The sequence below is a fragment of the Aethalodelphis obliquidens genome, unplaced genomic scaffold (assembly GCF_003676395.1).
Source record: "Aethalodelphis obliquidens isolate GAN/ISIS:26980383/991018 unplaced genomic scaffold, ASM367639v1 scaffold97, whole genome shotgun sequence".
NCBI classification, from domain to species: Eukaryota; Metazoa; Chordata; class Mammalia; order Artiodactyla; family Delphinidae; genus Aethalodelphis; species Aethalodelphis obliquidens.
Window position 1 is genome coordinate 3552909 of NW_020838041.1, and position 15637 is coordinate 3568545.

The 15637-nt window shown below is 47.2% G+C and overlaps 1 protein-coding gene across 5 annotated transcripts in view; it reads right to left on the reverse strand.

Moving 5' to 3' along the window:
* Positions 1-2679: 2679 nt before the first annotated feature.
* The window catches only part of KDM5B (lysine demethylase 5B), a 76430-nt gene continuing 63472 nt past the window's right edge, over positions 2680-15637 (reverse strand). For 4 of the 5 annotated variants that reach the window (XM_027096018.1, XM_027096021.1, XM_027096020.1 and 1 more), the window contains 7 exons: positions 13764-13943; positions 12934-13092; positions 8939-9424; positions 7253-7364; positions 6420-6574; positions 4879-5199; positions 2680-4419 (listed from right to left, as the gene is read on the reverse strand). In XM_027096018.1, the coding sequence (XP_026951819.1) occupies positions 4282-4419; positions 4879-5199; positions 6420-6574; positions 7253-7364; positions 8939-9424; positions 12934-13092; positions 13764-13943 (1551 nt within the window). In that variant the 3' untranslated portion in view covers positions 2680-4281. The remainder of the gene's footprint in view (positions 4420-4878; positions 5200-6419; positions 6575-7252; positions 7365-8938; positions 9425-12933; positions 13093-13763; positions 13944-15637) is intronic. The other variant, XM_027096019.1, reaches the window with a different exon arrangement.

Consider the following 15637-nt stretch of genomic DNA (forward strand, 5'->3'; position numbering starts at 1 on the left):
TTTTTATAAAAACTAGATTGAGTTGCTTTAAAAAGTTGCTGTTAAATTAGGTACAGGTGAAAACTCTAACAAAAGATTGGAGAAAATAAGTATCTTGAATTCTAAAGTCAAATTCCTTCACAATGTCTAAATTCTTTATCCATTTTAAAGGAAGCCGAAACTGAAAAATCATACACAATGCATGTGATTACTGTAAAGAAAAGCCCTTGCCTCTCCAAACTAATTTTTCTCAATTTTAGTTTAAGTGGATGGACATACAACTTAGGTAAGCATATCTTTTTTCATCTGTTAACTGACTTTTTGATGAACTGTCCAACGACCTGTTCCGGCCCTATGCAGAAGGGGCCTCCTTCTGTGTATGTTCCTACCAGGATCACCGGCAGACAGGAGCCAGTGCTTTTGAACCCGCACTCCCCCCAACCCCAACATCCGGCTAGGGGAGCTTGCAGGAGCCCCACATTTCCTTGCGGGGAGAGGGTGTCTTGGGCATTTCTTTTCAACAGAGCAAATAACATTGTTCCCTGATAAAGGCCATTTAAAATTTCTCTGTGCTCCCATTCAAGGGAAACAGAAAGAAGAGTCCTTTGGCCTCCACTCACCTGCAGCAGCTCCAACGACCTCGCAATCCCATTCTTCCATCCAACGCAGCGGGTCCTCCTGAAAGTTAAGAGCACATCGCTCGCCACCCTTCATCCTAGTACAAGTAGCCCAGAACAGAAGAGGGAGCTGGGTCACCATCTAAAGGTTCCATCCTAACTGATAAAAAGGTGAAGATGTATTCCTATGTAAGCAATCTTGAAACACGAAAATGTTTACAAAAATTTGGAAGAAGTGAAAGGTACACTTTACAGATGGACTCATTATGCTTTGGAAGTGGATTTATAATGGTACGACTTCATACGAGGTCCAGGCAGCTTCTCTGTCCCACGGAACCGCCCAGAGAAGTCGAGGGCCTCAAAGGATCCACGTGCTGGGCTAGAGAGGGTGGAAGATGGGAGCCATCGCCCCGGTGCTCAAGGAAAGGCACCGGGCTCTTCATCCTTTTCCTCGGCTCTTCCTCCCAGCAGGTGAAGTTCAGCAGAAAGGAACTGTGTTCTCTGCATCTTTACGCCGAGGAAGGACCATTCTAACAGAGGCCAACGCGCAGCACAGACTAGGCACAGGTACTGAACAACAACAGGCAACGACGGTTAAAATCCCTGCTGTGCCATTCCGCCTCCTGTCCCAGGTACGTGGCATCGACAGTCCACCCCAGTCTGTGTCACGTGGCAGGAACCCCAAGTGGGGCTGAGCCCAGAAAAACACCCACAGGCACGAAGGCCTGGTGCAAGCCGAAAGCGGGTCTCCATTTGAGAGGGCGGTGAGATTAAAGGAGCGGCGGGGCCCATGATGAGAGCCCAACCAGAGGGACAGGGGGGCCGGTCTTCAGCCCTCCAGGAGACACCCACCCTGTCCGCAGGCTTACCCCTGCCCAGGGACCCATGCTTCCACCGAAGACCTCAAGTCTCATGAACACCTCTGCCTCTCGTTACTAGAGCGTGCAGGCAGAACAAAGCAGGTTTCTACCAACTGCCACAACCTCAGGTGGCATCTCTGGCTTCAGATTCGCTCTGAGAGGGGTAAACAAGCCCCTCCTCCCAGGATGCTGAAACGAAGCGGTAAAGCAGCAGACCTTCCTTTTACAGCGCGTCCAAATCCCAGGCTTCCTGCAGGACAGAGGCGACACACAGGCAAGCCCTTTGCGCTTGGTGAGAAATCCTACAGCCTGATTTGGGAGGAAAAACAAACACAGCAGTCACGGCACTGAGGTGGGGGCACCAGATTCTTCACCCACGTGCCCTCCTGGCTTAGGCTCCAATCTCACTCAGCCCTTTCTTCCTCACACCTCACGCAGCTGCAAGACCCGGGACGGAACAGTGTCAGCTTGCGTGTGGTACCGTCTCGCACGTGTTGCCTCGTGCATCCACGAGGGTACAGGTCAGCCTGTACAGCTCACACGCACAAGCACGGTTTGTAGACAACACACCCCACTCCGGGGTCTCGGTGGGTCCCTCACAGAAGGCGTCCATCGGGGGTCCGTGTTTCCACATCATGCTGGCGTGCAGGTAGGATGGAGGCTCCAGGAGAGCCGTCATCATTCACTAGCAGGATAACTGTTGGCACGTGACAGGCCTTTAACTTCAGTATCGACGTGTGTAACAGACCATGGCCCCACCTGGGTGGGAGGTGGTTTACATACACACACTCCTGCCCACCCCCCCTAACCGGGGCAGAGACTCTTCAGCACAAGGGTGCTACTGTCAGGGACCCTCCAGGTGAAGAAGAAAAGCTCGTGGGGCAGGGGAGGTGCACAACAGATGGGCAGAAGCTCCCTCCCTACAGGCAAAGGCTTTATTCCAGGAGCAAAGTCCCCTTTAACCTTATGTTCTCCGTGGAACTGGGAGAGTCAGCATCGTGCCCCAATGTCGGGGAGTCTAAGAATCGGGGTGCTTAAAAAGGCCAGAAACCAGCGGAGATTGGCACAACGTTGTGAATCAACTACACGTCAATGAAAAAACAAAGGCCAAAACCCCTGCCACTCCAGATCGGACTCTGGAGATTGCTCTTCTCCACTGGCCCCAGAAGCCCATCAGACAAGGAGAAATATGACAACTCTGGGAAAACTGCAGACGATTCAAAGTCATTCTTAAAGAGATTTAATTATCTGAATTGCATAAAAGGGGGCAGTACACATTTAAATCTCTGCTACATCACAAACTGCTGTTTTTGTTGTTTTATTAAAGACCCACTGTTTCTACCCATCTTCAGGTTTATGGCTATATAATGGAGGGAAAACAGGTATTATTAGCAACAGGATAGCAAACAGCAAGCAAGAGTCTGTTCACCAGAATGTCTTCTCCACTGCAGAACAGAGTCCTTTAAAAAGAAAAGGCAGGGAAAGGCTGTGAGCCATCCATGACCAGTAACAACAGTGAGAGAGAGAGAGAGATATAGCAAGGAAAGTGAGAGGGCAGAGCCTGGGTGTTCAGAAGTGTTTCCTCGACCCACACCCTCCTAGCTCTGTGTGAGGGTGCACTCTCCTTACATCTCCCCTTCTGACATCTCAACCCTAAACTAAGTTTCCCTGTCAATTCAAATATAATAAAGACATCATTCCCACGAGGAGGGCCGATCTGAGGACTGGAATGATTTGCCAACATTCTGAGAAAGCTTATTTAAAAATAGCATGGCTTTAAAGACAGGTTCTATTCCTTGAAGACGGGAGGAAAGAGGGGTCTTTGTGAGTGGGGACTGGAGGCATATGGCCCACCGAACAGAGCAGGATACAAAAGAATCCCCTAATGTCTGCAGGCTACCAGCCACCGCTACTGTAGCCTGGCTGGGCAGAGGCAAAAGCAAGCAACCCCGCCGCTCTTCAAAGCCCACAGGTGGAGGGGCAGAAGCAGATGTAGGCTAATGGCTCTAAATAACCAGCATTTAGTGTTATATTAGGACCAAGGATTTATTCCACAATATAAACTGCAACATTTGATACAAGCTACCAAAAAAACAGGCGAGGAGGGAAGGAGCAAGGAGAAAGCCAAAATACAGCTGTGGCAGGTACTTACAGAGCAGCCTCTTTTCTATGTCACTAGGTCACCAGTGACACTAGAAACTAGACGTTTGCATTCTGACATCAACCAGATGCTAAAGCACCAACACACTGTTTGGAAGTTTGTTTTAATTCCAGCCACTGAAACCAACATGGAAGTTATTGCTTAGATAAATAAACCTAGTCTACCGGGAAAAAAGAAAAATGGATAAAAGAAACAAACAAGACCCCCAAAAGTGAAAAACTTAAGCTCCCCAATATGGTAACAGAGTAAACAAGAGAGAAATCCCTCAAATGAGGATTTACTGGAATTTCTGGTGCTCTTCTGGGCACTGAAACTGAGTTGGACTCTTAAGCCGGTAAATCCCAGAAAGAGGTAAGATTTTAATGCTGTACATGAAAAGGTGCAAGCTCCAATCCTTCCACATTGGTGGGAACCCCTGCAAAAAACAGTCAGCATTTCAAACCTCAACAATCACAAACGGCTCTTAAGGAAAAAAATACAAAAAGTGTCAAAAAATTTTTTTAGTCGTTTTTTTCTTTTTTTCAAAGAGTTCTGGAAAAATGATCCCGTAAGGAATAGAAATAGCACCGTTCACAGGCTGGTTTGAGTGCCAGGCCTGCAGCTTTGCTGCGACCCTGGAGGAGTCCTCTGGCCGGGTCCTGAGTTACAGTCAGGGTCCGTTGCTCTAGCTCCGGCCTGGCGCGCCCGGCGCCGCACAGCACGCGCACACGTAGTCCTCCTCCTCGGCCGTCTCGGGACAGACGCCAACACAGACCTGATGGAACCACCGATTGCAGCTGCCATCACACTGGACCCAGTCCACCTGGTTACAGAGAGCAGGGAGACGGGGTTTTCAGGGGGAGAACAGGCCCGACAGACACCGGGCAGGCAACTGCCCCAGCACTGGGACCTCGGGCACAGCAGCCCAAGCGACCGAGTCAAAGCCAGTCTTCAAGTGGTGACTGCTCTGGGGCTAAGACAGCGCCGCCCTGTGACAAGGAAGCAAAGGGCGTGGCAGCAGCATCCCTCCCACCTTCTTAGCGCTGGGCGGTGAAAGCTGGAGGAGCAGGAAAAGGAAAAAGGGCAGAGGAAGAGTTTCTTCAAGAAAAGGGAGAAGACCCAGGAGCGATGTGAGAGCAGAGGTACCAGTGGGGGAGGGTGAGCAATCCACTCAGATGGGCTCAAGGCAGGTAAGCAGGAGAGACCCGGCCAGGCGAGCTGCAGCTTACAGGGTTTCTGAGTTAAGGGAACGCACGTCCTCCGCGGCCCAAACCTCACTGACCTCGTCTCCCTCCGGCTGCAGGCAGCTCACGGCCGGGCAGACGGCGTCCTCGTCCCCAGAGTCCTCGTGCTCCGAGCAGGACGCGTCTGCGGGCAGGGACTGAGTGTCGGCAGAAGGGACCAGCTCGTGGCCACGTGCCCGCTCTAACTTGAAACTGTTCGTGTCCTTGCGGTGGCTCAGTTTGATCCTCTTCTTTTTAGGGGTCCGCGTTTTGGCGACTCGATCCCACCGCTCACTGGAGAGACCTTCTCTTTCCAGGCGTCTCTTCAGTTTGCTCTCGAGGCCGCTGACTCCGTCTCGCTTCCCACGGCAGCCGTCACTCTGGGTGGAAGATGGCAAACTCCATTTAGCCCCTCGCCAAAACCAGTGATGCCAAGAACCGGCTGCACGAGAAGCGGGTGCTCCCCATTGACACCGACACGTGCTGCACCGCCCCCCCCCTTCACATCCTACAGGACCACCTAACTTCACTGTTTAGTCTACCAAAGCAACACTGGAAAACAGAAATGTCACAGACCCAATTCGTTTCAAATTAGTCAACCAGCTCCGGGAGAGGGGAGATGCCACATTCTTTTGGCCAAACCCACGAGGAAGTCCCTGACATCCACAGAGTGTTTTCTATCTAGGTGTTAACCCACACACAGCTAAGGAACCAAGGCAATACCTTGCTTCTTTATGCACATCTCCACCCCTTATAGGAGGAAGGTGCATTAACTGAACACAACTGATAACAGTGCTACACTATTTGGTGTCATAATGAAAAACAAATCCTAAATGCCAGCGTCTGCCCTCATGCTGTTTTCAGTGAGATTCCTCCCTATCTGACTACATTCTCAGGGGCATTAAATGTTACAGGTCAGCAAGTTCACTCACAGGAAGCAGCAGCAGCAGCATCTTACGCTGCTAAGAAACAGGACATTATTAGTTATCCCCTTCAAGTAAGTCAGCACTCAAAACGGGCACCCTTGGGACTTCCCTGGCGGTCCAGTGGTTAAGACTCCTTGCTTCCACTGCAGGGGGCATGGGTTCAATCCCTAGTCAGAGAACTAAAGATCCCGTATGCCGTGCGGTGTGGCCAAAAAATACCCAAAAAACAAACAAACAAAAAAAGGGTGCCCTTGGTCTAGTCACCTGGTCCTCACACCAGCTGCTGGGTTTGGTTTAGAAGAGTTAAAGCATTTGTTACATGTTGACTCCAAGAATGAAGGCTTTATCCCAAAGGCCTTTCCAGCTATAATTACATTTTCATCTCTACAGTAATTCTCTTACTGAAGAAAAATAATCCTACTCCTAGCTATTATCACATGGAAATGATGAGAAGCACACCTTGCTAAAAAGAAAAAACAATTTCACACAGTGGCTTAAAAACCAGCATCAAAATCCAGGTTGTGAGCCCAAAGTGCTCAGTGACAGCCGTTGGAGCAGGGCTGTGGGGCAGGTGGTCTGCATCCTTTCCTGGACCAAAGACAGCATCTCGTCCCCGAGCTATTGAAGGATGATGACACTCCGAAGCACGCTGCCGCCCAGACCCCGACGCCCACCTTCTCACTGCTGGGTCTCACTGGAGAGCTGCGGTCAGCTTGCTGCGCGGGGCTGGGCTTTGCGAGTAGCATCTGGTAGAGCTCCTGAATTTCAGGAAGGGACACCTGGAGCAGCTGGGCCTCCATCAACAGCTCACTCACTTCTGGGCTTAGGCCTGTCGGAGACAAGACCAGATCACGGTGACACCCGCCTGAGACATGAGTGGAGGAAGACCACCGCTCCCATTACCACCCTTTCCCTTCAAGTGAGGTTCACTCCACAGGTCCGGAGTCACAGCGTAGCAGGCCCAAACTGGACTGTGTAAGTCCATCAGTGACTAGGAGGACTCCCGCTGATGCAGGAGGGAGATACCTCTGCTTTCACAGAAGCACAGAAGAGCCAGGGCCTGGGCACTCTGAGTGGGCCCAAGGTTCCAGGCACAACTCATGGGGGAGAGTTGCCCTCAGGGAAGGACAGGAGGAAGGAGGTAGGGTCTCTAGAGCCCCCTCAAGTCTCCTAAGTAATGAAGCAACAAGGGAACCCATGGCTTAGCATCTGATGACCAAGATGCTTGGTGTTTAATTATCAGTTGGCATGGGACGAACCCTTTCGTCCCTGAAAGCAACGGATATAAAGACTTCCTTTCTGTTTCTTTTGCATTTATGAGCCTTTAACTACGATTCTTCTCCTACCTTGCAAATACATAGTAATCCATATCCTACATATGAGGATAAAATCCTTTTTAATGGTTCCTAGTTTATCTGCAACAAAAACCTACTGCACCATCACTTTTTACTCTTCAGCCCTCAAAATCATAACAATAATAATGGTGATGATGATAATAAATACAGACCATGGAGGGGGATACAGCTCCGTCCAGCAGAGAAGGGAGAGTGTAAATATGAGGTTCTGCCGTCCCAGGCACCGGGCAAGGAGAAGGACGTGGAGGCAGGAGGCTGAGATAGCTGGCGGAAGGAGAACATCGCACAGTGAGGCTTCTCCAGGGCTGAAGCCACTCCCACCACCCCAAGAGAAGTAGCTTGGGTTATCAGGCAGCAACCAGCAAAGAGAAAGGCTTGATTTTCCCAAACTGAAAGAAGTCTCCTGGCATCTCAGATTTGGCCAAACCAACTCATATCCACCAAGCCTTTGGTCTTCCTGGTTGTACCTGGACTGACTGCAGAGGTGAAGAGCACCACTGGGAAATAAGTCATTTTCTCTGCGTGGCAACAGATCACACAGCCTTTTAATCTTTAGGTAATCCTCCTTCTGAAGATTATAACCCGACTGACACAGACGTGTACCCGCTCTGGGTAAACCAACTGAGGAACTGCCAGAAAGCATTCACACCCACGTCCCCACCTTCACCAGAGCTTATGAGAGGAGCTGGGAGAAACAGTCCTTTGACCACAAATTACTAAGTAAATAACAGCCGTGCCTTTCCCTTTTATTAACATAGGTGAACTCCTAGCACATCGTGTGTAAGGAACACAAATGTCTCCAGCGTAGGCTGCCCAAATACCCACAACTCAACTATGAGACAGAAATGTAACACATCGTTTGCTAAGTGCCAGGCACTGTATTTCAGAAGCCTGGGGAGAACTTAAAAAGACAAGGAAACAAATACAACAGAGACCAATCTTCTGTCCTTGTCCCTAATCTGTATGACCTTCAACTCCTACACTTCACACATCTCTGCTGGTGCAGCACAAGGGACGCGTAGTATCTGCAAGAGAATCTGCCAGACTTGGAAGTCACCAGGTTAACACTATGAGAGGCCTGAGTACTGCCTGCCTGGCTGCACTCCTTGTCTCCCACGGAAGAAGACAGAAGCCCGGCCGTCCCAGTGACACTCAGGGGAATCTGGCTTTGGCAGAAAGACCACAGATGGTATGAAACCCACCGCCTCTGCTCTGAAGCAACTTACTAACACTCAAGACACATCAAAAGCTCTTCTTCCTCAAAAGGCAACCAGAGACTGGAGGAGGCACTTTCCCTTTCTCCTCGGTGACTTACACGAGAGGAAGCAGGAAAAAAACAGCCAAGCAAAGAATTTTAAAATACACGTATATTAAAAATACATCTGGGACTTCCCTGGTGGCGCAGTGGTTGAGAGTCCGCCTGCAGATGCAGGGGACGCAGGTTCGTGCCCTGGTCCGGGAAGATCCCACATGCCGCAGAACGGCTGGGCCCGTGAGCCATGGCCGCTGAGCCTGCGCATCCGGAGCCTGTGCTCCGCAACGGGAGAGGCCACAACAGCGAGAGGCCCGTGTACCGCAAAAAAAGACAAAAACAAAGAAACACATCTGGTTCCCACACATCAATGGAAAAATCCCATGCGCATACGAAGAGGTGAAATCTGCTCCACAGGACGCGTGCCCGGCTATCGGGAGCAGAGGGAACTGAGGCAACGCGGCAGGTGCGCGCAACCCTCGAAGGTAAAGCGGGCGCTGGTACCGGCGGCACCACCAGAGCTACCGGCTCCGGAAGAAGGCACAGAGCTGAGTCCGATAACCAGCGAAGGAGCGTTGCGGCTCACCTTGCTTGTCTCTGGTGCCTGTCCTGCTGCGGCCTGCCGTCTGCCACATAACAGTCCTGAGCCCGTCCGCTCCTGCGTGGGCTGGAGGTTACCTGACGAGAGCAGCTGTCGGGCTCTGTGCTGCCAGTTCACGGTTCTTTCAATCATATACCGCAGCGCATCTCCCTCGGGAAGGCGAACTCGGATACGCTGGAGGGAGGCCAGCAGGGGCAGAATTTTCTCTAATGGAGGTTTCTCTGACCTCCGACAATGGGGACACAGCCAGATCCGGGGGCCCTGCGCAATACTGGGTACTGCCACACAGCCGGTGTGGAAAGCATCCCTGCAGAGTTCACACTGGATCATGGGGGCAGCTGGGGCCTTCTGACACAGGCAGACCTTCATCTCCACATCCTGGACTGGCGACAGCAATTTCCCCTCATTGGCTTGTCTGAGAGACTGCAAGGCTTCCATTTCTCGTAAGCGGGCTTCCCCAAGCGTTGCCATCTAGAAAGGAGAAAACAATCAGGGACAATGTCACAGAGAACTCAGCCTTCTCCTAAAACTAGGGTCCTGGTGGCTAAGAACACTGGGCTCCAGAGTAGACTCTGCCTGCCTCACTAAGTCAGGTGGGCAACAACATCCCACTGTGGCTAAATTTCCACACGTATAGAGTCGGTAACAGTGCCCACCTCACAGGGCCGCCACGACGATGACACGGGCTGTGTGACAGACGCTCTGACTGGCACCCAGCAAACCCTCGGTGTGAGCAGCTACCTAACACACACCATTCTTCCAAGTCCAAATTCCTCACACATTTCTTAGAAAATGTACCTCTCTTGAAAGATACAGGCTTTTCACAGTCTGGGTGTACTAATTTCTGAGGTTTTCGATTTGTTTTCAGTTCCAGTAGCTTTTGAGTTCTTCCAGAAAGGCACGTTAGATGAGAAAGTCTGTTAAACAGCCGTAGTAACCTGTGTCTCTTACTGCCTTTAACATTACACCTTACAAGTGTGCTGGACACCAGAACTGTGTGTAGTGAAGCTGGGTCCCTCACGAAAGAAACAGAACCACTTCACCAGACTTCCCTTACATACATGCACACACACACACTCACACGCTGGAAGACCACTAGGGCAGAGATGAAAGCAAGCCGCTTTTCTGCAGCGAGTGGCAGGTGCACTCATCATGAAGGCTTTTCTCTCTGCTAAAGCGAGAGCCACGTCTCAGCGAAGTTCTGAGTTCAGTTTACCTGTATAAGCGACTTGAAAACACAAACATAATCAGCTTCACAACGAAAAGCTGAAGTGACACTGAACGTGTTTCTGACCAGTACGTGCAAGCTGTCCATACAAGGGACTTCTACGTGAACAGACCAGGCGCCCACTACATAAACCAGTCCAGGCATTACAGACTTATTCACCTCGCACCATGAAGTAAAAGCTGCCTAAGGGTGACCAATTCAAATCACTAGCTATGTCAGAGTTAGTCACTACCCCCTCGAACTTAACACGTCCATCTTCCACAGAGGAAGGCTGGACCACCAAAATCCTAATACTTCACTGAAGGAGAAATACAGAGCAACAGGGGGTAAACATAGGCCTTTAAAACTGAGCCTTCTCCTTTAGAAATAAAAACTACAGGCTGCAGGAACCATTCCCTTCCCAAGTCTATTCCTATAAGCAAGTCCTTAAAATGTTAATTTGTCATAGTTAAACCATTCTGGATGATCGGATCCAGCCACCACCAGATCCATCCCGATTCACCAAAAGAGGAAGCTGAGTCCTAAGGCCAGATCGACTCTTCTGGATGAGAGAAGAAAATGTATGAATGATGGATTAGGGAAGAAACAGATCTAGAAGTAAACCACCTAACAAACCTTTGGTATATTTAAGAAACCTACTTATTTTTCTAGCTAAAAACAATGTACAGGCGGCATATACGGGTTATGTGATCACAAAGTGATCAACAGGTAATGTACAGAGGTTCACAGACTAGATCAGCAAGACCAGACAAGCAAAGATCAAGACAGTGTCTTTACAAAAACGAACCACATAACAGTGGAAAGTAGCACCTTGAAAACACCAGAATTATGCTCAGGCAGCCGCATCTGATTAGAGCCTGAAGTAAGGGACAAACATGCCAAAGAAAGTCTGTGTCAAAATACACAAACACATCAGGGCAATCCCATGTCAATCACAAGAGAGGTCAGGCAGCTACGAAGGATCAGACCATAAAGAAGGTGCCTGGACCAAGGACGAGCCCAGGCCCAGTAGCAGCTATGTTCCTGCTCTGGGATGGACAATGCTTTGTGCCTTCAAAACCATCCTGAAAGTCTGACTTCATCAAACCAAAAAGCTTCTGCACAGGGAAGGAAATCATCAGCAAAATGAAAAGACAACTTACAGAATGGCAGAAAATATTGGCAAATTATAATTTGATAGGGGTCAATACCCCAAATCAATGAAGAACTCATACATCTCAATAGAACAAACAAAACACCATCACCACTACTAAAAACAAAAATCCAATTAAAATGGGCAGAGGATCCAGTAGACATTTTTCCAAAGCAGATATACAGATGGACAACAGGTATGTGATAAGATGCTCAACATCACTAATCATCAGGGATATGCAAATCAAAACCACACTGAGATTATCACCTCACACCTGTTAAAATGACTGTCATCAACAAGACAAGAAATAACAAGTGTTGGTCAGGATGTGGAAACAAGGGAACCCTCGTGCACCATTGGTGGGAATGTAAACTGGCGCAGCCACTGTGGAAAACAGTATGGAGGGGCCTTAAAAACTAAAAATAGAACTACCATATGACCCAGCAATTTCACTTCTGGGTATACATCTAAAGGCAACGAAAACACTAACTTGAAAAGATTATCTGTACCCCCATGTCCAGTGCAGCATTATTCACAATAGCCAAGATATAGAAACAACCTACATGTCCACTGATGGATGAATGGATAAAGAAAATGTGGTATGTATATACAATGGAATATTATCAGCCACAGAAAAGAAGAAAATCCTGCCATTTGCAAGAACATGAACTCTGAGACCATCATGCTAAGTGAAATAAGTCAGAGAAAGACAAGTACTGCATGATCTCACTTATATGTGGAATCTACAAAAACAAAACAAAACAAAACAAAAACAACCCCACAGATACAGAGAACAGACTGGCAGTTGCCAAAGGCAACTGGTGGGGGAGATGGGTGAAGAGGATCAAAAGGTCAAAATAAGTCCTGAGGATGTGATGTACAGCATGGTATGACTATAGTCATTAATACTATGTTATATATTTGAAAGTTGCCAAGAGAGTAGATCTTAAAACTTCTCATCACAAGAAAAAAAAACTGCAACCATGTGTAGTGATGGATATTAACTAGATTTACAGTGCTCATTCTGCAATATATACATATACTGAACCATTGTACTATACACCTGAAACTAATATAATATTACAGGTCAACTATAGCTCAATTAAAAAAAAAATTTTTTTTTAATTTTCAAAAAGCATCCAGATCACATAGCTATCTTCTTCTGTTCTGATACTCTGCTCGCTAAACATTAGCTAGATACTGCTTCACCTTCCTGAAGATGATACAATCTTTGAATCAACAGGGCTTATGCTAAATGCAGGTCAGACTCAAGTATCCAGTACCCTTTTAGGTGTATTTCTTGTTGTAAACTAGTAAGTTGGCATTGCAGTTCACATATCCGTTAGCCTGGGTGTCCTGAGTCTGCATCCCTGGACCAAGCCTTGGGCACTGGAAAGACTATTTCTGAATCTGGGAGGCCTTCCCTGAATCCTCTGCACCTCTATGCACCTTCCATTCAAAACTTTTACAAATGACAATTCTCCCAAAGTCGTTTTGGTAAAACAGAGTACTTTTAAAGTTATTCTTCTACTTGCCTTCCCAATATGACCAGTAAGTAAGAGAAGAGTTAGAAATTATCCTCCCCCATGGAGAAAGGAGGAGGAAAACCCCAGTACGTACAGCTGAAGCAGTCTCTCTGCTTTCAGTCAGAGCTCTCTCCAGGTCACTCAGACTCTCTACTCTGGGGCTTCTCTTCTTGCCACTTGGCAAGGGCTCCTTTAACTTTCTCTGCTTCCTCTTCAATCCCAAAAGGCCAATATCACATCGAGGACACAGCACCTAATGTGGACAAAGCACCACCGCTGGTAAAATGGATTTCAGATGAAGCATTAGGAAGTCACCAAATAAAAGCCTAAGGAGTGGGAAGGATGTGAGCTTCTTAGTATTTTCTGTGTAACATGCCTCCCTGAAGCCAGAAACTCTCTTCTACAAAGGAAGGAAGAAAGGAAGAGAGGGAGGAAAGAAAGGAGGAAATCTCACAAAAAGACAGACTTTGATTCCAGATTCAATCAAACAGTAAGTAAAAAAATGTGATACAGAATGATCCCAGTCATAATGTGTGACCAGCATCAGCTTACAAAAAAACACAAGAAGTGCAACTATAGTACTTTGAGAGGTGGATGAGATCTTTTATTGAGCTTGTTAAAAGCAAGTGGCGAAGCATGGCCAAGGTTAAACGTCCAATTTCAACAAACTGAGGAACTTCAAGGAGGAAAATTTCTTTCTTAGTGAATGCTATCCCTAAACATATGCAGAAAACATTTTAAGATTCTTCTAAGTTTCAATTGAAAGTTTCAGTAGAAACTTAGAAGAATCTCCCTGGCTCCACTGAGAAAAGTAACTCCTAGAGCATAGATCAGTCAGTGATGCCACCTCTGTGTGTGAGGGACTACATGTTTTGCCAGGCTAGGGGACCCAAGGTCTTGTAGGTGGGCTAACTGCAAACTTACCTCCAAGAGCGAATAGGACGAATTCTCAGTCAGGAATGTATTAGCAGCACATTCTTTCCAAACGTGAACCTCAGCTACTAGTGACTCCAGTCTCGGTAAAGAATTCAGATGCACCGGGATAGATCGTCCTCGTGTAACAAGTTCTATCAGTGTGTCTAACACTGGCACACGTCCTCCAGCCTAATAAATCAAGGGGAAGAAAATTACTTCTATGTAAGTGGGAAAAGTACCATTCGGACCGGGCCTACCCCATGATTTCAACATATTAAATTCACGGACGGGTGCTGACAAAACCTGCCAGCTGGCCGATGGTGGTGGAGGTGGAGCAGTGTGGGTTCTTCCACTCGACAAGGAAGAACCTACTTTGTGCTGGGCCCATGGGTACAACTTTGGACCTGGCATATACTGTGCTCCCTTTGTTCAGACTGTTTATGCCCTTGTCAATTCACTTGTCATTTTGGTCCCTATGGATGGTGTGAAAAAAATTCAACAGAAATGTAAATTTGTAATAACTCAAAGGATTTCCATACTGACTTAGAGAAAGAAAAGCAACAAAACCAATATTTTACTCCAACTCACTCACCAATGATGAATTACAGTAACTCAGTATAGATTATTGAGGAAACAAAAAATGAGTTGTGAAAGCCCACTGGCTCTCCAACTTTATTATTCATTAAGAATCACCTGGGGGTCTTCTATTTATTCTCACAGGATTGAAACTGTAAGGGCATAGGTATTCTGCTGGATGCATAAAAAAGGTGACTCACAAATTATATGCTATGCCTACGGTACTCCATTTAGAAACATATGGAGTACTCCCTAAGTGAACAGCAGAATACTGGATGACCTTTTAAAATAAATAATCCACTAAACACGAAGAGGTTCCTTGTTGTTGGTCACACCTCTCTACTAGTCCTTAAATATATGACGCAAGGAAAGACCAGGCTATTATTTCAGGAATGGAGCAAAACTTGCTTTTCGTCCTTATGGACATTGTTGCAAACACTGTACTAAGTAGTACATACATTACAGCACATGAAGGGAGCAAACCCACCCAGACATGTGTCCTTGCTTCTGATTTCATATGCTCACCTCTCCTCGTCGTCATGACCTCACCTTCTGGCTGCCAGCAACCATGAGTGGAAGGGGGGACCGTGACTGTACCCACTACAGTTCCAACAACCACAGACAAGAGCCTGCATCAAAAACCTCACTGGGGAAGTTTACGTACACAGCAAACACTTTCCTTGGTTTTTTCTTTGGCGGGCTGGGGTCACCCCTTAATTACGTAATATTTATCAAACAATGTATCTTCTCTTCCCTATTAACAAGAATAGATGTCCAGATATTTTGTTGAAAACACGTGGCTAAAACTGTCCTGTTTGGCATTTCTCATTAGCAATTGGTTAATTAGCACCACTTAAAATTACATAGATATTCAGAAGACCAGATGGCATTTTATTCCTAGAATCTGATGGATTCAACAAAACAGAATTTGAGCCTCAAGAACAATATAAATTAAAATTTTAAAAACCTATCCCATTAAATAATTCCAAGATCTTTTTTCTCAATAGGCCCGTAAGACCCACTGGTTTATGATCGTTAGAAAAAGGAAGACACTCCCACCAACCACTTTTCAAATGAAGTTATCCAGCTGAAAATTGGGAAAAACATAGAATATATTCTGTCTATACCTTAATAATGTTACAAGTGAATTTAATTTTCTATTTTAACTTATAAGTAAGTCTTAGCAAGTACAACATCTAGCACAGGGGCACAGATACTCAGTGCTGATTACTTTGGACAGTTACTTTAGAACGTGCTCATCTCACTGCTTTTGTAGGTATGGAGCACATTTAAGTCATTACTTGGTG